Source organism: Cryptomeria japonica, chromosome 3 (genome assembly GCF_030272615.1).
Source record: "Cryptomeria japonica chromosome 3, Sugi_1.0, whole genome shotgun sequence".
NCBI classification, from domain to species: Eukaryota; Viridiplantae; Streptophyta; class Pinopsida; order Cupressales; family Cupressaceae; genus Cryptomeria; species Cryptomeria japonica.
The window spans coordinates 977,166,515-977,192,808 of NC_081407.1; the positions used below are offsets into that span (position 1 = coordinate 977,166,515).

At 33.2% G+C, this 26,294-nt stretch overlaps 1 protein-coding gene across 3 annotated transcripts in view; it reads left to right on the forward strand.

The window, feature by feature from the left end:
* The first annotated feature begins 777 nt into the window (after positions 1-777).
* Positions 778-26,294, forward strand: part of LOC131076213 (pre-mRNA-splicing factor 38) — a 42,983-nt gene continuing 17,466 nt past the window's right edge. The window contains exons 1-4 of one of the 3 annotated variants that reach the window (XM_058013280.2): positions 778-964; positions 1,345-1,693; positions 9,205-9,326; positions 9,504-9,609. In XM_058013280.2, the coding sequence (XP_057869263.1) occupies positions 1,404-1,693; positions 9,205-9,326; positions 9,504-9,609 (518 nt within the window). In that variant the 5' untranslated portion in view covers positions 778-964; positions 1,345-1,403. The remainder of the gene's footprint in view (positions 965-1,344; positions 1,694-9,204; positions 9,327-9,503; positions 9,610-26,294) is intronic. The other 2 variants (XM_058013282.2, XM_058013281.2) reach the window with 2 other exon arrangements.

The window sequence follows — 26,294 nt, forward strand, 5'->3', positions numbered from 1 at the left end:
ATTACAATAGCTATAATTTATCATAAATTTTTAATATATTATAAACTTAATAATATTTTGTCAAAATAACATATTGTAAAAGTCAAATAATAATAATAATATTTTGTAATAATTGATTTATTAAAAAAAATATAATTACATCTAAGATTAAGATTACAATTACATTTAATAGAAAACTAAGTAAATTTTTAATATATTTGAAACTTTTTAATTTGAATTGAATTATTACTATAGCTATAATTTATTATAAATTTTTAATATATTATAAACTTAATAATATTTTTTCTAAATTAATATTTTGTCAAATTAACATATTGTAAAAGTCAAATAATAATAATAATATTTTGTAATTGTTAATTTATTAAAAAAAATATAATTACATCTAAGATTAAGATTACAATTAATCATAAAATGTAAATTGATATTTTGCAAACTTAATATATTGTAAAATTAATGTATTGGAAAAGTCAAATAATAATAATAATAATTTTTTATAATTGATTTATTAAAAAAACTTTAAAATTATGATTATAATTGATCTATTAAAATTATAATTATAATTACATCTAAGATTAAGATTACAATTACACTTAATTAGAAAACTAACAAAGACAAATACCCATCACTATATGACACTTGTTTTATTTTATCATAATTATAAATTAAAATTAAAATTAAAATGTTTTTCTTTTTTATAAAATTTTTATAAATGCATTGTAAAATTGAAAATATATATATTTTAAAATAAACTAAAACAATTTTGACATTCTATATAGTTTATGCTCTCACCTGTTACCTGAATTTTCCAGCTGTGACAAATCTTAGTTGAATTCATTCTATTTCTTTTTTTGGTCTTTGTTTTTGTTGCCAGATAGGTGATAGGTTTATAAACTTCGGAAGGCTTGTCCAAAGGCTTTACAACAAGGTTCTGGCTGCTGGTCTTGGGGGTTATGCTCAGATGCAGGTATTTAGATAGTTTGATGTATCGCACCTCTTTCAATGAAACATTTAAGTAAAAGGTTCAGTGTAGATTTTGCTTCATGCACTGTACTTTTCAAGCAGCTATTTAATTCGTTTGATAGCCAACATAACTAGGGATTTTTAGATCTTCCTTCCTTCATTTATTCAATAGGACGTAAAGCTTGAATTTTTTTTTTTTTCATGAAACTCACCTCTAGCTGTATCTTTGTTGCAAGCCACTTGGGAGTAACTTTTATGTTTTCTTAACGATCAGAAGATAAGCAGAAAAAGGGATTCTATGGATGAAAAAAGAAATACAAGAAAGGAAGGAATTAAGATTATGAGCCCTTGTTTAGTTTCTAACAGTGTTCAATGCATTTCTAGGGTTGGAGGAAGTGGTGGCAAATTGGTGTCTGATTTATTAGAGAAGAGGTAACTGAGAGATGGCAAATAGAACAGACCCAGCAGCCAAGAGCGTTCATGGCACTAACCCTCAGAATTTGGTCGAGAAAATTTTGCGGTCCAAAATTTACCAGAATCCTTATTGGAAGGAGCAATGTTTTGGTCTGACAGCTGAAACATTGGTTGACAAAGCTATGGAACTTGACCATTTTGGAGGAACGTTTGGGGGAAACCGAAAGGCGACTCCATTTATGTGCCTCACAATGAAGATGCTTCAAATTCAACCAGAGAAGGAAATTGTCGTGGAGTTTATCAAGAATGAGGATTACAAGTAAGTTATTAGTCCAACAACATTGTTTTGGATTTTACATCCAGTGGCATTCCTCAAATAAATATCAGCAGCAAGTAACAATTGAATTTGTCGACTTTGAACAGTTCAATCGTTAGATTGTCTTGGGTTCTTTTACATTGCTTGACAACTAAAGTTATAATAGAATTTTGTCAAAGCTGAAGTTGATGTCTGTAAATTAAAATATAACTCTTTTTTTGCAAGATACCTCACGGTAAAATCGTCTGTAGTTAAGGGCAAAATCGTTGCGAAGTTGACCTTGATCTGACGAAGGATGGAGCCGAGTCCAAGCCCTGATATTAAATAATATAGCCTAACAAAACATAGACAACAAAAGGAGAAGGAATTGTACTTGAAAGCCTATGTTTTTAAAGACCTTTGCTTTGTGTATATGAAGAATATATAAAGCGAGAAAATAGTCTAGTCGTTAGGATGAATAAAATAGATTTGAGAATGCGGATGAGTGCTTGTTGGGAAAAAGGTTAGCACATTTAAATTGCCCTAGAACTAGGTGTGCAAAGACACATTATTCTTACATGTGATTAGAAGGGCCCAATTGATATTGAGCAAATTGGCTCCTTGATAATTTGAGGTTTTAGCTGTACAACAGTAGTGTTCTACCCCACTGTCGTCTTCATTAACCAGCTTTAGGACCATCACAAGGACACTCGGCATATATCAATATAAAATGGCTATTCCTTGAATGTGCGTGAAGATATAAACACATTTGGCTGAAGCTTCAATCTTTGAGACAATGATGCATTACTTTGCATGAGGAAACCTCGCATAACAATTCTAGCATGTCGTTATATTGCCTTTGAGTTCTCTTTGTCTAAATACTTTGATTGTTGTGCTTGTATTTTATCCCCCTAAATCACTTTCGTACATAACACACTAAAATCCATTAGAAGTTTCTACTTTGTAATTTACCGAGGGGTATGGTATTATGGTGTATTATGTAGTAATAAGTAAAGGAATGGGGTGTGTATGCTTTGTAAGTCATCCCACTTGTTAATGAGAATAGAAGTATTTATCTCACATGTGGATAAATGTTAGTGGTAGTAAATAGAATATTATACAATCTGGGCAAGAGACTTGTATGAGACATGCCAAAACTATTGTATATATTTGGTTCTCATATTTAGATAGTTTGTAGTGACTTCATTACAATAAAGAGCATGGAATGGTATTACCCTAACCTATTTTTTATTATATTTGAGAATTTATACAATAAAGTTGTGACGTTTTTGACATTTGATATCTAATATATTCAAAATAGATCAGTACTTGAAGTTGGGCAACAGCATACAATGGTACTTATTGAAAGGAAGCCACTCCACATTGTATTCAATATGAAATCCAAACACGTACTATACTCTTGACATGTCTCATACGAGTCTCTTGCTTACATTATGTAATATACAAAGCACGTGGAATAAATGCTTATATTCTAATTAACTAGTGGGATGACTTACAAAGCACATGCACCCTTTTTTTATTCATTACTACTCAATACACCATAATACCATATCCCTAGGTACATTAAACACTTAATGTGCTCGAGAATTGAACAATAAGTCATAGTATTGACGTGATCTCAAGACTACCTTATTTAAATGCCTCAATATATGTTCATTCATTCCCAAAGGATGAAGAGATATGGTGGGTGAAGACACATCAAATTAAATATTGTGTTGGGATGGTGCAATTGTGCTATCACCGAAGAAGGATGGCACATGGAGGTTGTGCATTGATTCAAAGCCTTTCAAAATATTACTATAAAGAACCATATCCTCTTCCTAGGATAGAAGGCCTATTGGATCATCTTCTTTGTGCCAACTTCTTAATTAAGATAGATTTCAACTCAAAGTGCCATCAGATTATTGTTAAACCCTCAAATGTTTGCTAGACAACCTTCAAGGCAAAGAAATGTTTGTTTGAATGGCTGGTTGTGCTCTTTGTCATGGCCAATTTTCCAACAACACTCACGAATTCCTCTAACTATTCACTTCCTCGTTGTTATTAATCTTGAGGACATACACATCTTCAGCAAAACATTGGAAGATATTTTTTTATTATATTGGCAAGTGCTCAACACCTTTTAAGTTTTTCTCATCAGAAGTTGTATGCTATGTTGTTGGTTCAAGTATGGGATTTGGGTTGGTGGTACGTATATTTTTTCCCATCAAGTTCAATGTAGTTGGGTTAGGTCATACAATATATTAAAACCATTAAAATAACCATAATTTGCTTAAAATATAGATAATTAAATACATAATTGTGAACAGAACTAATAATTGATATTGCAATGATACTTGTCAAATCATAAATCTTGGAAATAAATTAAAATGTTATGTATTATAGTAGCATTAACTAGAATTGGGATTGATTCGACAAATCAAAAGTATAAATGGAATTCATTTAATTGGTATTTATTCAAGAAAATTTTAGGGGAAGAAAATAGCTATTCCTTCTGTGCAGCTGTAAACAATTTCTATTTTTTGCTTTTTAAAAAAAAATAAAGCGAGGGTTTGGGGTTTGCATCCTACAGTGGGTTGAGGGCTAGTGCTCCTCATGGTGTTTGGAGATAATGCCCTTGGTGCATTGCTTATTGCAATATAGAGCAGGCCAAGGGGGGAAAATCTCTACCAACAAGCCCAAATTACGGCCCTCCATGGCATGTGCCATTTTTCATGATTTTACTACTTTTAACGAAGCCCAAATACTTCAAAAAATGCACTTTAAAAGGTGGGTTAGGTTTTGGTAATTTCTTTTAATAATTTCTTGTGGGTTTGCCCTGGGAGTGGGTTCTTAGACTTGGCCATTCAGCTCAAGTATGCATTAGGCGTATTGAGGCTGAATGGCATGCTTGAGATGAATGGCTAGTTGTGGGCTACACTCTTTTTAGACCCAACTTGGTTTTAGATTGGGATTAGAACTTGGCTTGGTTTGGTTTGGGTTTTCATGTTCAGTAGGAGTTCCTACTGAATATGAAATCACTGATTGTATGCAAATATGGAGATTTTTTTTTGTCCGTGGAGGAGATATAATATCTTTGGTATATTGTTACACACATGGAGTATATGTTGATTTCATTCATTTCATTCATTCAAGAATGGGCTTTAGCAAACATTTTCACAAAAAATTACATTTTTCTAACATACATTTTTCTAACATACATTTTTCCCCTCAACCAAGTTCCAAAGATAATGTGAATGCACTTTCAGTTGGTCTTTTGTGCTATAGAAAGCATTTGAAGAATTGAAATAGAAACTCTATTCTGTATTAGTGCTCTCTTGTTGCCAAATCTTCAACAACCACGTGAGATTAAGATTGATTCATTTAAGTATGCATTTGGAGCTTCCTCTCTCAATTTGTCTATCCAAATGCTTATCGAAATGAGACATTCATTGTTGTGTTAAGAATATAGACTACTTATAACCAAGGGTTTTATGCCATTGCCCATGCATGTAAGCTTAGAAGCACTTTATATTTTGAAAAGAGTTCATCATCCATACAAATCACAATCTGTTGTAGGGACACAAAACAAATTGGAGTAAGAGAGGGATTAGAAATGGTATATGTGTCTTGAAAGTTCCACTTGAACATCATGCATGAGAAAGGAAGTGTTAATCTAGTACCAAATTGTTTGAGTCGAACCTTGGTTCAAACTCTCATCTTTGTGCTTGATGTATGTAGATGTGAGACCAACACTTGTCCACAACTGTGCAAATTAGGTTTAGGCTTTGTAGCGATCTATCAGGATTTTGTGATTTGAGAAGTTAAATTTATGATTACTAATGCAAAATAGATTTATTTGTAATAGAAGAAGCAAAATACAAAAAATGATAAGTGAGGGTCTGTTGAGCATAGTGTTGTCATTGATGTCAATGCTGTAGTCAGTGTTGTCGTTGACGTCAAGGTATCTGGGAGTTTGCTGAAGGTTTAATTACTTCTGTCATGACATGCAAAACATCTAAAGGACAAAGTCAAGTATATTTGATAACTCTCTTAATGCTATCATGTTGTTCCAGACTCTTTAGCACATGTGCTGCTGTCTAGAAGTGTTTGCGGAAGGTTTACGAGGTCAGTTGCTCAGAATCAGTATGTGCACTCAGTTGGATTGTCATGGTGTTTGGCTCCACATTCTGCTGCAATTGAGAGTTATGGATTGCAGTTTGGAAGTAAATTAGAATGACGCATACGGTTTGTTATTCTAAAGTTTTAGAGGTGAAGCTTAAGAAGACTGAAAGTTATTAATGACAGAGTGGTCACTGTGTCTGCATGTTGACTGTGTTGTTATTCTTGATGACTGCACCAGAGTATTATTGCACTGTGCACCAACTGTAGGAAGCGTGTGAAGGTTGATTGGGACCAGCTGAGTTAGTGTTGGGTAATGCATAGCGTGTTCCCACTCCTGATGTAACGTGTTGGGTTTTGGACTTGGCCTATTACATGTTTGGTTTAAGGTTTATTCCTGTGACCAACTTGTGGATGTTGTATATAAGTTCTAGGTTGACTTAAGGATGTAGTTAATGTATGAATGCATATATTTTAGTGATTGGATTCATACCAAGAGTGAGAAAGTGTGTAATATGTGAAGAAGACAACCGAGTCAAAAGTTGTGCAAGCTGTCCACTCAATTTATGTGTAAGTGTGTGAACTGAAATGCATATCTCATGCACACTTTAAGTGTTTTAAAACTGATCAGATCAGAGAGATGTCGAAGATTTAGCCTTGAAGGTCCACATGACATATCTTTCATATACTTTGTTGTAATTGAGGCTGGTGCCTCATCACCTGAGTTGGTGCTCAGTTCTTGGAATAGAGGATTGGTGTCTCCTGTAGGTTGGTGCCTGCAAATTTGATTGGGAATTGGTGTCGTGGATCTCCATCATGTAATTCCTGTGGGTTGGTGCCTACAGAATATTGTAAGTTCTTTATTATCTTTGTGAGGTTGGATTTGGGTGGTAGATCCAAGCAAGTATTCTCATTGTGGTTTTTCCCTTCTAGCTTTCCATGTATATCTGTTGTTCTCATGTGTTGATGTGTGACTTATGTTTATCATTTGTATAGCTGTTTTAATGTTAAAGGAAGATCTGGTAATGATCCTAATAATGACTTGGGTTTGAAGTTGATATTTGGCATATACTAATTCACACCTTTTGCCTTTCCTCTCTCAATATATCTCTGTGTCTAACAAGGTCTCTTTAGAAAGGTTGCAAGTCATTTTGGAGTTGAAAGGACCTTAGTCTTATTGAAGACATATCTCTGTTGCCCACATCTTTGGTTAATAGCCATACATGAGACCCTACAACACGTGTTATAGACAAGCATATCGACAAGAAGTGAAAAAATGTATATTCCTTTGCTGGTTGCTATAAACTTTTGAAATCAAATCAATTTCCATGTATTTATGTTCAGACTTATCCACTACCAAACACAATAATGATTTGCCTTTGTAGTAGTGGGTAAAATTTCAACTAAATTGTTGTTTCAGAAAGAATGATTCACTTTATGTTACTATCCACCATCATAACAGATAGCGGTAGCAAATTCTTGAGCATTTTTTGGAAAGAGCTTGCTCATTGATGCATACAAAGTTTACTAAGGCAACAACACTCCATCTTCATACTGATGGAAAAACCAAAATGGTGAATAGGAAGGCCGTGCATCTTTTTCATATGTACATTTCCAAAAAGCATCACTTTTGGGATAAAAATCTATCTTGTATTGAGCATATCTATGTCCGAGCTGCTCACAACTCTAAAAGCAATCTGTTTGAAGTTTGTTTGGGTTATTGGCCATTGGAGCTCATTGATGTAGCTTGCCCTATGTATGCCACCATCAACATTAACAACTTCATCATCTCAGAAAGAAGTTGGCGGAGCTCCTAAATTCATTGGGCACATTGAGCAGCAACTGCAAGGCATTATGCAGAGACAAATTCTTAAAGAAAGCAAATGCAATGATCAACATTGAGCACCACACCAATTCAAAATCAGTTACTGAGTATGGTTTCATTTGAGAAGGATAGACTTACAAGACCTTATTGCAAGCTCTCCTCTTTGGTGTGCCTCATACAGTATCACTAAGAAGGTTGGAGATAATGCTTTCAATCTTCCAGCATATCTTGCTTTTCAATTAGTTCTTTGTGTAGAAATTTTGGGTCATTAATTTTCATCTTTGTTAGACACATTAGATGCTGTAGAAAACTATTAGCATAGACCAATCCTGAAAAATGGTTCACAAGAACTCAAGTTATAGATTGCTTTAAAAAATCTAGCTTTCCAACTTTTGCAATGACGAGCATTGCTTCTTAAGGAGGTGTGGTTGATCCAAGAGACTTTGATACTTTCACCATCTTATAGTACAATGACGGTGTTCAATATCACATACTGTATCTATGAATCGCTTCAGGATCATTGCAAATAGATGTGGTCATGCCACAAAGTTCTTTCTGTCAATATCTTATGCGCTAGAGATCACTAAGTGTCGGCCCTGTTCATCACAACTGTTCTGCAGCACATACAAAAAGTCAGTAAACATGGAATATGAACAAGTGGGAAGTGACTGGTTGCTTTTTTTGTAATAGACATGCCATCTCCTCGTCTCCTTATGTTTATATATGACAAATCTGGTTGAACATTTGATCTCTCAAATTGTTGTTCAAAACATTACATAACACAATCTTGCATTATAGTTCTAGCATATTGTTCTATTGTCTTTGATTTCTCTTTCTTTTGGCTCTCTGATCATTGCGGTGGTTGTAATTTGACACTTTCAATAGCTTCCTGAATCCCTATATAATACAATAGAGTGTTTTAGCATGTTGCCCAACTGATATTCCTGGCCCTTGGATTGCTGAGTGAATTGAATTAAGTTTTAGTATACATTTTTATGATGGGGGAAATGCAGGGCAAGAGATCACTATGATGAGTGGAATTCCTCAAGTTGCATATAGTTTGATGCTTAAGAAGAAAGTTTAATTGGTTTCAATGCCATATTTAATGTGTAAAACTAGTTTTATATCATATTTTAAGATGAATAGGTTTTTGTTAATATTCATGCTTTGAAGAATACCTTGGGAAATGTTGAATTGAAGTCTGTGTTGTTGTTTACAATTAGCCAAACATCTCTTTGAATCTCGTTTATTTGAATTCTACACATACATGGTTGATTTTGATTGATCCATGTATTCTTGAAAAGAGGCCTAGAAGTTAGACCTGAAATATTGGAATAAAGAAAAACATAGTTGTATCCAAATACATGGTTTGAAACCCTTGGAAATTTCAAAGCATTAACAAGACTTATAATAATGCATTGAGGGTTTGTTTTATTATTTAGCAAATATTGTATTTCTCACCATATTTATATTGAAACATAACTCCCAAGGATATTGTGTTGCGTCCAGAATGTTGTTTATTTTAATTCCAAACAAAATAGATCTTTTTATTCTTAATGACCTTACTAACAAATGATGTAACATTCAGATATGTTCGAATTCTGGGAGCATTTTATTTGCGTCTTGTTGGTAAACCAACTGATGTATACCAATATTTGGAACCTTTGTACAATGACTACCGAAAGTTACGATACAAGCGCCCAGATGGAAGTAAGTCATTACAAGTAATATCTATTCTACTTTACATGCTACATAAAGGTTTTTTATTTGTGCTAATATCATGCTCTTTTTCATTATAACTGTGTACATATCAAAAAGTTGCAAATGAGTTCTTAATTTTATGTTTGTTGCTATTTGTGAACATGTCTTGTCGTGATCTTAATGGAGAATTCTCAGATACAGGCTTTACATTGAGTCATGTGGATGAATTTATTGACGAACTTTTGACAAAGGATTATTCTTGTGATGTTGCTTTGCCACGTGTCCCTAAAAGGTATTCTCGATATTTTCTCTAACTTTCTATTACGTAAATGAAAGAACAACAATATTATATGAATACTGTGACTAGTTAGTTTCTTTTGCTAGACTATTTTGATATCATTCCGGTTGGTTTGTTAGATTTTAAAGCAGAGTAGTTTATATTTGTTTTACATGGTATTCATGGTCAAGGAAATAATGGATTTATCCATTCTGATTTTCAAATGCTTTTCCCTGATGCCAGGATAAGCCAAGAGTTTTTGTTCATTGCATTTCTACTTTTGTATAGTTTATTTTTGTGATTGTGACTTTTATGATGACTTGTGATGGATTTCTTGACGATTAACACTTATAAAATTTCTTTAGTGCTTTATTGGCAAAGGTTTTACTGTATATTTTGTTTTATAGTTCAAATAAACAGTATATACTATATAGCATAAAGTACATTTTCCTATAATATTTTAGTTTTGATTCTTTTAGAAATATACACAATTGTATTCCAATTGAGTGAATATGGAATGAGTAATATTTGATAGAGTTCTTAGATTTACATCCTCTTCCTTCACAAATTCCATTGACAGAGTTTTAATTCTCCAAAAAGACTTTCAGATCATATGGAGTAAGCCATGAGATTGAAGAAATTAAATGCTAACTAGTAGATGAAGGACTTCATAACTAGAATTTCTGTCATGTCCCGTTGTGAAAACCCTGCCCTTACAAATCAGATCACAGTTTTAATAAATAACCTGGGTGATTCATAGTTAAAGGACTGACCAAGGCAAAAGGAAGTTTAATAAATAAGGGCCAACCTAGAATATAATTAATCAAGGGCAACCAAGGCAAAAGGAAGTTTAATAAATAAGGGCCAACCTAGAATATAATTAATCAAGGGCAGCAATTTCCTACAATATAAGAGATCTATTTAAAATTAAAATATTATTCTCCGAAAGGTAGTGATGAAAAGTTGTAACTATTTGAAAGGGCATAATTAAGGAAGAGGTGTGACTTCTCCCTCAAATTGAAAGATATAAAGGGAGAAGAGTTCATTTGAGGACATCCATCAAGGGAAATAAAATAGAAAGGAAATTGAGACCTAAAAGCAGAATTAAATGCATAATAGCAGAATGAAATATTGTCTTCAGCAATAATATTATCTTGAGATAAGTTTGAATAATTTAGATTATAAATAATTAGATATATAGGTATATACTGCAGAAAGCAATTCATATAGAAAACTCCTAAAGGAATCTATTTTGAATTTATTAGAAATGGTTTGCAAATAGGAAGGATAGTAGCCTTCTGAGTTCACGAGATATCAAGAATGCCACCCTGAGATGGATGGACCAGAATCCTGCCATGCTCGTGGGCTAGGGAGTGTTGAGGACCAGAAATCCAGTCATGCTCTTGGGCTTGAAGATCTTATCAAGCACGCCACCTCGAGATGGATGAACCAGAATTCCTGCCATGCTTGTGGATTGTGAGGCGAACGGGTGCTGCTCAACTTGATTGAGGAGGATGGTGCAGCTCCAAGGCGGATTGAGGGATGGAGTGGACCTGAGATCCTACCATTCTCGTGGGCTGGGAGGCAAATGAATGCTCTTGGGCTTGAGGGGCTTTTCAAGTACGCCACCTTGCTTGTGGGATGGGAGGCATATGAGTGCTGGGTGCTCTTGGATTTGGGGGTCTTCTCAAGTACACCCCCCCCGAGATGGATGGATGGGAATCCACTCATGCTCTCACAATACAAGGACAACCATCCTTGAGTTTGTGATTTGCAAACATTTCCAAGAAATTCCTAATATGGTTACTATAGGAATATGCCTTGGAATAATTATTAATGCTATTGAGGTATTTTGATTTAAATAAGAAGGATGATTTTATGAAATTGAATTTAGATGTTATCATGGATTATTAATACTCAATGGTTATAATGCCATTTTCTAGTGATTGACATTGTTTGTAGCACCTAAACCAGGATTATCTTGTAAAGGGCATTTCAAATGGGTAATTTTATATTCATAAATGTATCGTATTTCTTATCTTAATTTAGAAATTTCTGTTTTAGGTTAAAAATCATTAATATCCCAAAAGGGGACATTTCAATTTGTTATCAGAGCCTTGATCTTGCCAACTTGAGCATCAAGAAGAATAGTTTATGCAATTAAGCGAAAGAGCTCAAAGGGGCTTGGAAAGAGAAAGAAAGAAACTTGCAGCAAGTAACAACTGTACTCAAAGTGATAGAATGGTGAACAACTGGAAAAGAAGTTGAGGGCCTTTATGGAGCAGAATGAGAGGACAACTTGGGCTTTCATGGAACAAAACGAGAGGACACCTCAAGTACTTCTCCAAACCCTACAAAACATGAATAGCACAATCAATACTCGTAGACCCAACCAAACTATCGGGATCAACGCCTAGGTTAACAAGACCTTCGATCTTACCTAGAGGACCAACAAGAGAAGAAGAAGAAACCAATTCACTAGTTAATGACTTTGATGAATATGTTGAGGCCTACTCAAGGATGGACCTTGAAATCAGGAGAATATTGTGATGCTAGGGCACGAAATACCCCAAGAAAGGAAAAAAGACAACCCAATAAAGACTTACGCCAAAGGGTGAGTAAAATGACTCTCCCCAACGTTGATGGATCGGGAAAAGTCACTACACATTCATGGATCTAAAAGTTGGACACCTATTTCTCCCTTAGTCCCATGACCTAGGAGGATGCTATCAAATTTGCAATTTTACATTTGGAACGGGTTGCCCACAATTGGTGGCATCATGGTATTATTACTCAAGGACACCAAAATATAACAACCTATGATGAATTTACACAAAGGCTCATAGATCGATTTGATCAAAAGCATCCTGAAAGGCACTTCAAAGAACTAAATCAATTGAAACAACAAGGATTAGTAGAAGATTATGTGGCCAAATTTCAAAAGATCTCAGTCATAGTACTTGGGATTACCGAGAAAAGGCTAACGTACTTATTTATCGAAGGTCTATCAGAATCAATTTGTGGTTTGTGAGCACCCTTGACCCCACATCTCTTCAAGACACTATCCAAAAGGCCTTAAGGTTAGAGATCACAACAGCAAAAGAAAGGAGCTATTTAACAGATATGTCTTAAAGGTCACATAACCAACCCTTCTATAAAAGAAATTGGCAACCAAGGACATTACCTCCTCAAGAACACACAACAAAGGAAGACAGGTTAGAGCTGTTATAAGCATTTGCATTTGTCATTGATGTCAAGTTTACTTAGATGCATTAAAGTCTATCAAATTTGCAGAAATTTTAAAACCCTAGTTTGGTGATGATGACATCTGCAGCAATTCTGAAACCCTAGTGTGGATTTTACCAGATGCATATATCTATTTGTGTTCAATGGTAGCATTACAATCTTCAGACAGCGAGGCAATGTAGTGTGTTGAATCTGCAGACATCAATGCTATGTTTATGTTAATATAATGAAGAACAGTAAATTGTTATGCATTCTTGATTTCAGAATATTAACATTTGTATCACACACAGTGATTATACAGTGATAAGATTGCCATTATTGTCTTCTGCATTCTTAAAGTGTTCCAATTAAACAAGAAGACAGAAATGAATTAGACTTATTTTGTTGGAAAGGCTGAACTATATCTCTGTGAAGTTCACGGGCTAAATAACGAATGTCATTTTGCAAAGCGTGTTTAAGTTCAGTTGAAGGTTAATTGTTTCAAAACTGGTTAAGAATGGTTGAAGATTAGTTGTTCCAATTATAACTGCCTCATCACTCATATAGATCAGCAACATCAAAGTTCTCAAAAACATATAGTTTAAATATATAACTGCTTCATCACCCGTATGGATCAGTTACACCTGTGTGGATCAGTTATGGGTTGGTTACTAATTGCTTGTGTGAAGTAGTTATGCTCGCACCTGTATACAAACTACTCACATTGTCTATTTAAAGGATTAAAAAATTGTGGTACGGGGTGAGTGTTGTTGCTAAGAAGGCTGGAGGAATTATGAATAGAAGGTTGTAATGGAAAAATGCCGAGTGTATGCAGTTGGTATTGGAAGAGTAAGAAGTACTGAGAATATACAATTAAATTGTAACGAAAAGTTACAAAGTGCTGTGAACATGCAATAGTTGAATTGTTTCAAAGTGCAAATAAGATCAGTCTTAATGAGTTTTTCTGAGTTTGTGTGAACAGGACTTCTGAAGGTTGCAGGCAATACACAATCGGCAATGGCTACGCAGGGGACAAAACGGCCCCCCCCATGCCATGCCTTCCCTTATCCATGCCCCCATGCCATGACGCCAGTCCAATCAAACTGTTGCGTCAAAAGTTCTGCCCCCAAAATTAGTACTGTCCTGCCGCGTCCATTTATTTTAATATGTTATTAATTTATTATATATATATTTAAAAGTTACAATAAGTAATATAATAACTTAATAGTTGATTATATATTTAGATTTTTTAATAATAAGTTATATGTTTTTTTTTTTTTTAAATTTCTATTTATTTTAATAAAAATCATATTATAATATTTATAATATGTAATTGATGATTTTAAGATATATGTATTATATAGAAATTTTAATAATATTATTTTTTAATTATTTACATACATATAAATAGGTAAATAATAGTTTATTTTTAACTGAAATATTTTTAACTAAGTTATACATATTTAAGTTAAAAAATATCAAAAAAATTTACTAAATTTAAAAATAAAAGTAACTAAGCTACTTAGCTAAAAATATTTAAGATAAAAATATTAAAATTTTTACATCCATAATATATAACTAATTAAATGATTTTAACATATTTAAGTTAAAATTAATGATTCGTTACACATATTTAAGTTTAAAAAAAAATCAAAAATTAACTAAAAGTAAAAAAAAAGGTAACTAAGCTAAAAAAAAAAGTAACTAAAGTAAAAAAAAAATCGTTACATATATATTCGTTACACATATTTTAGTTATGTTAAAATTTTTTTTTTAACTTAAATGGAAATAAAAATATCAAAAAAATTTACTAAAAATAAAAATAATAGTAACTAAGCTACCTATGTAAAAATATTTAAGATAAAAATATTAACTTACACATATTTTTGATATTTTTTCATTTAAAAATAAAAGTAAAAATGTGTAATTAAGTAAAAATATGTGTAACTAATATACAAATTTAACATATATATTAAAATAAAATATTAATATAACTTAAAAATAAAATTAAAATATGTGTAAGTAATGTAAAATTTTAACATCCATAATATATAACTAATTAAGTGATTTTAACATATGTAAGTTAAAATTAATGATTAGTTACACATATTTAAGTTTAAAAAAAAAAACAAAAAAAAACTAAAAGTAACTAAGTTAGTTAAAAATATGTAAGTAACTAAGTTACACATATTAACTAAGTAACTAAGTTACACATATTAACTAAGTAACTAAGTTACACATATTAACTAAGTTAAATATTTAACTAAGTAACTAAGTTAAAAATAAAAGTAACTAAGTAAATATTTTTAACTAAGTAATTTAGTTACTTTTTTTTTTACTTTTAGTTAATTTTTGAATTTTTTTAAAACTTAAATATGTGTAACGAATCATTAATTTTAACTTTTTAACTTACATATGTTAAAATCATTTAATTAGTTATTTATTATGGATGTTAAAATTTTACATTCCTTACACATATTTTAATTCTTATTTTTAAGTTATATTAATATTTTATTTTAATATATATGTTAAATTTGTATATTAGTTACACATATTTTTACTTGATATTTTTTAACTTAAATATGTATAACTTAATTACTTTACTATAATATTTTTCACTAAGAAACTTAGTTAATTACTTTTATTTTTTAGTTTTAGTAAATTTGATAATATTTTTTAACTTAAATATGTATAACTTAGTTAAAAATATTTCAGTTAAAAATAAACTATTATTTACCTATTTATATGTATGTAAATAATTAAAAAATAATATTATTAAAATTTTTATATAATACATATATCTTAAAATCATCAATTACATATAAATAGAAATTAAAAAAAAACAAAACATATAACTTATTATTAAAAAATCTAAATATATAATCAACTATTAATTTATTATATTACTTATTGTAACTTTTAAATATATATATAATAAATTAATAACATATTAAAATAAATGGACGCGGCAGGACAGTACTAATTTTGGGGGCAGAACTTCTGACGCGACAGTTTGATTGGACTGGCGTCATGACATGGGGGCATGGAGAAGGGAAGGCATGGCATGGGGGGGCTGTTTTGTCCCCTGCGTAGCCATTGCCATACACAATCTGTATAAGTGTTGATAGCAGATTGCTAATCTTGTTGAATGTAAAACTGAACAGAATATCTGAAGAATTATATTATTCGATTTGTGACAGCTTGATCATATGCTTCTAATGTTGTAATTTTTTAGATCTGAAGTCGGTGGTTATTTTATTTGTAACATCCTTATGGTTGGTGCCTCAAGGATGCTGAATTGGTGCTCAGATTGTTAAGTGGTGATTTTGTAAGAGTTGGTGCTCTCTAACAAGGAGTTTGGTGGTTCCTTAGGGTTGGTGCTCTTAATTTTGTACATGTTATTTCTTTAACCATTTTGTTTTCTCCACGTATTTCATGTTCATTGGCTCTATGTGTGGTTGCATTCTTTCAGTTCCAGTTTCATGTTTTGTTAAGTTCATCAAAAATATTTTAATTGGTTAAAGATCTGAAATTTATATCTTCTATTGATTCACTCCCCCTTCTCAGTAGAAGACTTGTGTTCTACAAGAACTTCAAAAGAAAGAATTGTGTTTTTATTGTAAGGAGAAATGGTTAGTAGGACATAGATGTGCAAAAAGGGAACAAGCAATATTGAACAAAGAAATAAGTGAAGAAGAGTTTGAAACCCAAAGGAAGGAATCAGGACGAGGATGAGAATGCAAGTGGTACATCAGCCACACTTTCAAGAGTTCCCAAACATCGTCCCTTGCAAATCTGTAGTGTTCTAAAAGGGCTAAAAGTGGCTGTCCTAGTGGATAGTGGTGCAACCCATAACTTTATTGGCAAAGGTTTAGTGACAAGAGTGAACTTAGAAACTAAAAATTTGGAGGGCTTCAAAGTCTTAATAGCGGATGGATTCACTACTCCATGCACACAAAGAGTCCAACAACTAAGCATCACATTAGAGGGACAACAAATTAAGGAGGACTTCTATGTGGTGGACATAGGGTGACATGGATGTGGTATTGGTCATCCAATTACATTCGTTAGGGAGATATTACTAACACTTTTAAAAGATGGAGCTTATAGAGCAAGAAACCTAGACATCTTTGTACACCAATGGTAGAGTAAACATCATTTAGGGTGTCATATTTCCTCTGGAATCACTGCTATGGTCGTAATCTGTACTTGATACACTTTGTACTGGAAACTCTTCCATTTTTTAACTCTAAACAATATTTCTCATTTCACAATCTGCTTATCACTATCACACATTGGGAAACACCACTAAGATCATGTTCAAAATTGAAACAAGTATTAAAACCTAATAAATTACAGAACATGATTGCACCCAGTAATCTGTCACTATGTCAAGCTTCTTTATGAATATTAAACAGTCAAACTCATAACATTTCAACTTCTCTCAAACAATTGTGTTAAGGTACAGCTATCACCCAAACAATTAGGATTCTGGAACTATATTCCTAACATCATAATGTCTCCATTTGATGATGTATAGTTAAGCATAACCATTTCACCCTAGGGTATAATATTACCTGCTATACACAACATAGCTATTCTATGTGTAGTCTATCGTCAATAAAGAAACTCTGAACATATCTATGCACAAAACATTTCTTTTGCTGTCAAACAATGTTCTTGATCCGAAATAGTATTATGGGTATTTAAGTTTCCCTTGATACAATATTTTTCATCTTATTATAGCGTTCATTGGGAGTCATGTAATGCCCCCGCCATTACTTATATAAATTAGGGCTGCAAAATTTAGAAGAGCTGACCTAGGGCTTAAGAGAAAATATTAAAGATCATGGACCAACTTCCGTTGTATTATGAATGAAATAAAAAGAAAACCCTATGCCAGCCGACCTCATCAAAATAAAATAAAATGCATGGGCTGACCTCCTTGATATGTGTGCCTTTTTTGGGGAGTAAATTAAAAATTAAAATAAAACAAAATATATCTCATGCCTTGGGATGACCTTGTGGAGTTGAGCGCCCAGTTTTGGGGAAGGTATTTACTATTTGATAAATAAAATTAATATTTTGTTGTGCTGGGGCTGACCTGAGTTATGGCACCCATTTTGGGAGAATTAAGAAAAAATTAAACATCTTTCAAATGCTTCTTTGGCTGACCTAGTTGAGGGAATATGTCTTTTGGTTAAAGAGGCACATTGGATGTAGAAATAAAGGTTTTTGGAGGCCATTCGGGCAACCATTCCTGGAATATCTTTCTAATCGAGAGCAGAGTATAAGAGCAGAAAGTCAGATCATTAAGAGCAAAATTCAGATCTTTAAGATCAAATTATAAGAGCAGAAAATCAGATCTGAGTCAGAAATAATTATTTATTACAGGAATAGTATTCTCATCCATCTGTGGTATGCAGAAAATAAGAATAACATCTGATTCAGGTAAGTAGTTCGATCAGCATCAGCATTTAGGAAAGCAGATAAATTCCTAATATATACTAGCAATTAGGCAGACAGAGATTTGATCAGAAATTCTTATTTGTTGCAGGCTACAACATTACAATTCAATTGTGGATCTCAGCCAGGACCTGTCTTGTTCAACAATTTTAAATTGATAAATGATATCTCTAATTCTATTTCATTCCTTGCTTGGCTTGGAATTGTGATTTTTTAGGGCAAAAACTAGGGCAACCACAAAAGGGGACATTACAAGTCACCTGGAATAACCATCCCACAAAACTCACATTGGTGCACATAAGTTCATATAGAAGAAGGAAATTAGTCTATTAGATTCGTACCACCTATCTAGGAAGGGATTCTATTGCAGAATAAAAATCTTTTATTGGAGAAAAGGGAATTATTTTTTCCAAGGCAGATAGTATCATTTACAAATTACAATACATTACCATAATGTTCCTATGTCTTGCATCTTGGGTGAGTGGGAAGGAAGACCAGCAATAATAGAAAACATCACCATTAAGGTCATAAATGTGTGTCATGCTTCTAATCCTCATCTTAATATATGGAAAGTTTCTTCTCCAACTCTGCCTCCAAAATAGATTAAAGTGAATTCCTTGTATATGCAGAAGGGAAAATTGATTTTTAGATTGATCATCCCTTAATTGGTTTCAAACTATGCTATTGCAAGATGTCCTTGTTTCTTCTCACAGAGGATAAGAGAAAACTTAAGTTACAGACCTTGCAAATTTCCAACTCTTTTATTTTGGGTGCTGCTGTCCTATGTTCTGATATGACTAGATTTATTTTATATCTAGATTGCAATTATGCATAGTTCTGTATATGGATTTGATTCTCGCAATGTTAGCAAGTGTTGGCATGAAATTGGATGACAAAAAAGCTTGAGTTTTATTTGATAGACTGGATATAAAGTGGGGATTAGGGTTAGTTGAGTTGAATGTAGATACATTTTCAACCCTTCGTTTTATTGTGAGAACATGGGATGTTAGATGATCATAACATATATTGGCATTAACAAATGCAACATCTTATAGCTAGTGGTAAAATCTGATAGAGGTCATGAAGAACTATTCTGACTTGTTAATTTTCCTAATGGGTTTGTTTGAAGACTTCAAGCGGTGATTAATTTGGCCATGTAAGTATTAGGAGCTATATGATAATGGTCATAATATGCCTTTGCAAACAAAGAGAACTTTTTGATTAGTGCTCAGCCTAGCCTTTGTGTTAATGAGATGAGCATATAAGAGATTTTGAGATGCTCATGTTGAATTATGAATAACAATGATGTTGAGGTCTAACTTGAGATCTTGATGCCCTTGGATGGACGTGCTTTAGTGTAGATTTGCTAAATTGAGAACTTGATTGGGTTTCCCTACATATCGTGAAACATTATCAATTGTTGGGAATCATTAAAAGGAACCTTGTTGGGGTATGAAATAGTGATCCAAGAATTTGGAGTTTCTGTTAGCATTTTCACAAAAGGAGTTTGTTAGCATCTCAGTAAGTTTGTTGGTATGAGGATATTGAGAAGGTTGTTGGAGATTGTTGGTATAATTGAGAAAGGATGATTACTATCTTAATAATATTATTTTGTCATTGATGTCAAGCAATTGATTTTCTAATTCAGTATGATGTTGCCATACCGTGAAACATTATCAATTGTTGGGAATCATTAAAAGGAACCTTGTTGGGGTATGAAATAGTGATCCAAGAATTTGGAGTTTCTTTTAGCATTTTCACAAAAGGAGTTTGTTAGCATCTCAGTAAGTTTGTTGGTATGAGGATATTGAGAAGGTTGTTGGAGATTGTTGATATAATTGAGAAAGGATGATTACTATCTTAATAATATTATTTTGTCATTGATGTCAAACAATTGATTTTCTGATTCAGTATGATGTTGTCATATCTTAATGAGTATGTTTTGATAAGTATAAAGATGTCGGTAAGAGACACAGAATGAATGTGAAAATAAAAGGGGAATAATAAGTTATTCAATGGGCAACTATTACCGAGTTTAGACAGTGATGAGATTATGTTGTTTTGATTGTTTTGATATCCTATATATGAGTATTCAAAGACTGAACAAGAAGGAGAAAAGATTTCAAGCTATAGAATTAGTTAAGGCTTGACACTGTTCTATGTTACCGAGCAAGATGCTAGTTGATAAACCCTAAGGTTATCACTATCGGTTAAAGAAGGCAGAATATCTATCGAGTGAAGTTCAGTATTTACCGAGTAATAACAGAATGCATTGGATGGATAAATACATTACTAAATGTAGAATACCAATGAGCTGGAGTTGATCAAATGATTGGTATGTCGTGCAAGAAGTTTGTTGAGGATCTACAACATCGAAAATACAAGAGATAAGATCTACAACGCAGATTGAACGGTCATAACCTAGCACAAGTTCCAAGGCAAGGTAACGTTTTTAGATCGAAGGATACAATGAACCTAGTCACGTTTTAAGATCTGATGGCTAAGATTGATTATGGGAAATGTGATCAAGGAGATTAAGCGGTTAGGTATTGTTCATAAATAAGAAACTGTTGATGAACAATGCATGCTGGCAAAATAGAAGAGAAGTGACATGACAGTAATGATCACCGAGCACAGAAGATTGAAGAACAGATTGAGAAGCCCAGCAAGAAGCAAGATAAGTCTTATGACAAGATTGTTTTGAGCATATAGAATTTGCTTTAGCATTTCGGATTTGAAGTTGCAGATATATTTTATTACTATTATTTATTTTGTAAGTGACAGGAAATCTCTTAACCGAGTGGACTTAACAGTCTTATTTGTAAACCCTCTAGCAAGGTAACATTCTAAATGAGTGTTTGAAATCCTTTGACAAAGGTCACTTCTAACAAAGTGCAAGACTCTAACAAGTTTGAGGGAAATCCCTTAACTGGGTCACATCTAGCAATGTGTTTTTGTAATCTGTAACTGGATTAGCTTTTAACCGAGCATACTCTAGAAGGGTATATTTCTTAGTGGGTCTGAAATCTCACAGTGGTTTTTCCCTATTTGGGTTTCCACGTTAAATCCGGTGTTAAATGTGTTATGATGTTTTAAGTGTATCTGTTTATGAGTATTGAATGATTTACAGTCATAGTTGCATAGCAGTAAAGGCTACCGAGGTTGAATCTGGAGAATATATTGTATTGTGAGTTTTTATGATTCAGCCACCCTCCCGCCCCTCCCCTCTCATCTTAACTAACAGTTTCTCATGCAATAGTTCTCTTTTTTTCAGCTAGGATAGCTGAAATTATATCCTCTAGACTTTTAGAAGAAACTTGACTAAGAGTAAATATGACGTTGCTCAATTTTGAAGATAAACTGTTTAGTAAAATGGCTTTAGCATCCTCAACATCCACTATAGCATTGAATTCTGGTATTTGTTGAAGAAGAGATCTCATATTGTTCACATGGCTTGATAGAGTGACTTTGTCGATCATGTTGAACTTGAAAAGCTGAAGCTTTAAAGAAATTTTTGCATTAACCTTTGTTACCCCAAATAGTGTATTTAATTTCTTGTTGCTTCAAGTAGTGTATTCAAATTCTCCCAAATTTCCTTAAATGGTTTTGCCAAATCTATATGATGTAACTCAGAATTGGAGAGGGCAAGACCAATAAACTTTGACTTTATCATCTCTGCTCTGCCATTCCAGTACTTTACTAGCATATTTAGGGTGTTTCTCATTTCCATTTACTATTCTACACAGTTTCTTGTGCATCAATTTCATCTGGGTTTTTACTTTCCAGGTTTTGGAAGTCGAAACCAGAATATTTATCCATTGGATTTTTCATTTTCATAAATTATAAAAGTTTAAAATTTTGAATTGAATTTTTTTTAAACCCTAACACATCCAAAAAAATTGCCCTGAAATTCATGCCTAATTTGAACATTGGCATAAACCCAAGTTGCTGGTTCAAAATAAAACTAGCTGCAACAAAATACTCAGGAAAATTTGCAAACCCCAGTTGTGGGTAAGAAATCTGCCATCGTTGAAACAGGCACAATTTTTATTAAAAAATCGTCAAATTGAAAATATTCAAAATGTCGATTTCCTTTTTAAAAACCTTCAAATCTTGAAAATAGTCACGGTTTCTCTTTAAAAAATTAGTTAAACTCTGATAATTGTTTAAATTTTTTTATGCTACTTTCTTAATTAAAAATTACTCGTGATTTTCAAAAAACAAAATCCTGGTGATTTCTGATAAAAACTCGTGATTCTTTTCACTAAATCACATGATTTGCATACCTTTTTGTCTTGAGATTTTGCAATAGAAAAAAAATGCGCCATTTTTGTTGGTGAACCAGTCACAAATCTCCCACTTGAAACCCTCACCTAATATCCCTGCTCTGATACCATGTTTCAAAAAACAAATAGAACACAAAATGCATTCTTCTATTAGATATCAGGATAAAAAATTACAAAAACATTCACCTCCTTTTATGAGATTTGGAGTGAAGATAAAACCTTAAAATAACCTCAAAATATAAATAAACTAATTTATAGTCACTAAAGTGACTTTATTATAGAAGTCTTAATCATCTCTAGTAGTTCTGTTATTAATCAATACACTTGGTGAGTTGTGATTTGATTTGGGATTGGTAGTGGTAAATGGTGATTTGTTATACGATTTGGTTTTAAAGTTAAACCCTTCTATTTTTTTCCCTCTATAATATTCTTTCTATTTCACTTCCATGAGGAAAGTTACTTGAGTGGTTATGAAACCTTGGGTATAGGAACTTAGGTGTATGTTCCTTGAGAGTTTAAGGTGAGGAGAACCACATGGGGCGTTGATCCTGTTTGGAAGCAGGTATGTAGGCTGTCCTTGGGTGAAGGATTCCCTTGTGGGTTAAGTCCAAAGGGGAGGGGTTTAGGGAATATCTCCAAGGTTTGGAGTTGTTCCTAAACCTGATGAACTTTCTCTCTTCACTATGCTTCAACTTGAGGCTGAAATGAACTCACCTTTTTAATTAACGTGTTTCCACCATATATGTTTGAAATAATAAAAGCCAATCTATCATCCTCAAGCTTTTCTACTTTAAGGCTTGATGTGCTTGGATTTTCAAATCTACTCCAACCTTGGATAAACATTTCAAAGTCTCTATCTTCCTGGTCTGTCTCTGAGGTGAATGCATAATAATGCATGGCTCAAAACAACCTATGATTTATTGAGGCAAGGCTTAAAACCACAAAGTCTTTCTACTTATATGCATAATGAACATTGATAGCCACAATAGCAAGTTGACCATTATAGATCTCCGTCTTCCATTCTTGAGTTACTCTTATAATGGAATTATGAGCAGGTGAATTGAGTGGATGGTTTGAGATTTATCAATTTATGAGTCTATGTTTATGTATTTGGAAGGAAAGTAATTCAGGAAGGCTTAATATGTATGGGTTAATGGATTCTTGTATGTTGTATTGTAATCATATTAACCAATCTAAGGTGTAGACCCTTAGGACAATACATATTAGATCAATGTTCTTGTACCTTCTAAATGTTAGAATGCTGAATCAAGATCAATACATGAGGCGACTTCTTGGCATCACAACTAGGGTTGAGAAGGGGACTCTATGAGGGGATAGGTAGAGGATCATTGTTCCCTTAGTTTAGCTTGTCCCACTAATCTTGAGGTGATCAGAAAAATTGTAAAACCTATGACCTGCTTATAGATAAGCTTATATGACAAGAGTCAAGGAGAATGCTCTCCCAAAAGAAGTATATGGTCATACTATTGGGTTGGTTGACTTTCACTAATAGTATCACCTATATGCTATTAAGTGTACATGCCACTAGTGAAAGACTGTCACTAACAGTATAGTGTCTTTCAGTTAGGAGCAGTTAAGTCTTTCAGTTCCTGTCAGCTCTTCCAACAATGTGCAGTTCGTCAGTCTTTCAACAGTGTTAGTTAACTCCAGCAATTTGAGGAAGTTATTGGTTAGTTAGCTGCCACGATTGAGTAAATTAATTGTCAGTTACCTTTTGTAGACTGACTTCCTATGATTTGGGTTTGGGTTGCTGAGAGCTAGGCTTATAGAGAAAGCACCTTTAGAAATTAAAGCTAAAACTCAGTTCCCGATGCTACTACAGCAGCTTTAGCACTTGGGACGAAAACCTCAGGCAGATCTACTGTTCTGTTGGGGACAAAAACTCTCAGGAGACAATCAAGGGAGCAGCATGACTTCAGATTTATGCAGAGCGAGGCGACAACGGTTTTGTGTAGCATATCCAGGACCACTAGAATGTGCAGTTTGCATGCTGTAGACTGTTCAGGAGCATCAAAGGAAATTTGTTTCTATGATGGGTACACCAAGTGAGTTGTATCATACTAGGAATGAAGTTTTCCTTTGATTGTACGCATTTGCAATTAAAAAAAAGAATATATTCTGTTTGAGTTTTCTGTTTTCTCTTCTGTCTGCAACTAATTTAGAACACTTCATATACTTTTTGTATGCTGAATCAATCCCAATTCCATGTAATGCTCCTATAATATAAACCATTTTGAATTAACATTTATGATTTGATAATTGACAATGAGTTATCATTTATCAGCCATGTTCTCAGTTCTTTATTTAATTTTGTGCAAATTATGGTTATGTATGTATGGTTCCCCTGCTATCCTCATCCCTCCCATCTCCACACCCTCCTATCCTAGAAACTTGGGCAAAAAAATTGTCTAACTGTAGCCTATAGTCCCTGTAATGGTATTTAGAAAAATCAAAATGTCGTCAGTGCAAGGAACTGTTTTAATCAATGTTAGCATCAAGGTGCTCTGGTGGTGAGCAGGTGTAGGTGATTCAATAAAATCCATAATGAAGGTTGAGCTTCTAGAAGGATGTTATGCCTACAACTATAACAGGCATGCAATATCTATCTATCTATCTATAGATTCAAAAGAGATTGAATGTCTTAATATAGGGTCTGTTCTTTCATGGTTTTACTTGCACCTTTATACTCTGATTGCAGCTGTCTAGAAGCTAGATGACATGTTTGCTACATCTGGCTTATGTTTTGGAGACATTTTAAACACATTTTTCACACCATACACATCACAAAGCTTAAAGGGATCTGTTATATGTGTTGTGTGAGAATGCTAGGATCCTCTGTCTAAGAAGGATGTGCCACAAACATCACCAATTAAGATTGAGCCCTTTATTGTCCTGCTAATGCTATGCTTCTTGCTCTAATGTCAATGATACCAAGTTTTTTACTATCTCAGGATTGCATGCAATACAAAGTGAGAGGTAGAGGCTTTCTAAATTCTTTGGTCCCCCTTTTCCCCATATAGATAGGGCTTGACTTTATTTATTGATAGAAGGTTAATAAGGCTTGAGGTTGCTAGGGTATACATATATCATGATTTACCAATGTTTCATGTATCGAGTATTTCAGAAGTATTTTTTCATCTCTTGCAGCAGTCAGAATATGAGTGGGGTAGTCAAATGTGAAAAGAGTGAATTGGTTTTCTTTAGAGGTGAAGATAGCTTAGGTTTTTAAAAATCTTTTAAATATTCTAATCATAAAAGCACTTATTGGGAAAATGTGAGAAATTGTGATTTATATTTTATCAGAGCACTCATCACCTTTTCCCCCCAAAACTCAGTTTTTCAACTTGACAGGTCAACAATTTTTGACAAGTTTTTCATTGATAAATTGTGTCATATCACGATTTTCAGAATTTTTTTACTTTTGGCATTTATATACACCCTCCCATTAGATGTCTCGGTTTTTGCTGTGATTCGGTCCAATTTTTGGGTTTTTCATCAAGCAGAGAATTTGAGGATTTCTATAACATTTGAACCTAAATCAGCAGTAACAATCAACAGCATGCAGTTCATATCAGGTCAAGATGTGATCTCCATGTAGAAATGTGTTGTATTGACCTAAATGCTGTGGTGGTGTAGATTCTTGTTGGGTGTGTACCCAGGGTTGGGACTCATCCACAATCAGGCAGCCACATGTCCATGAGG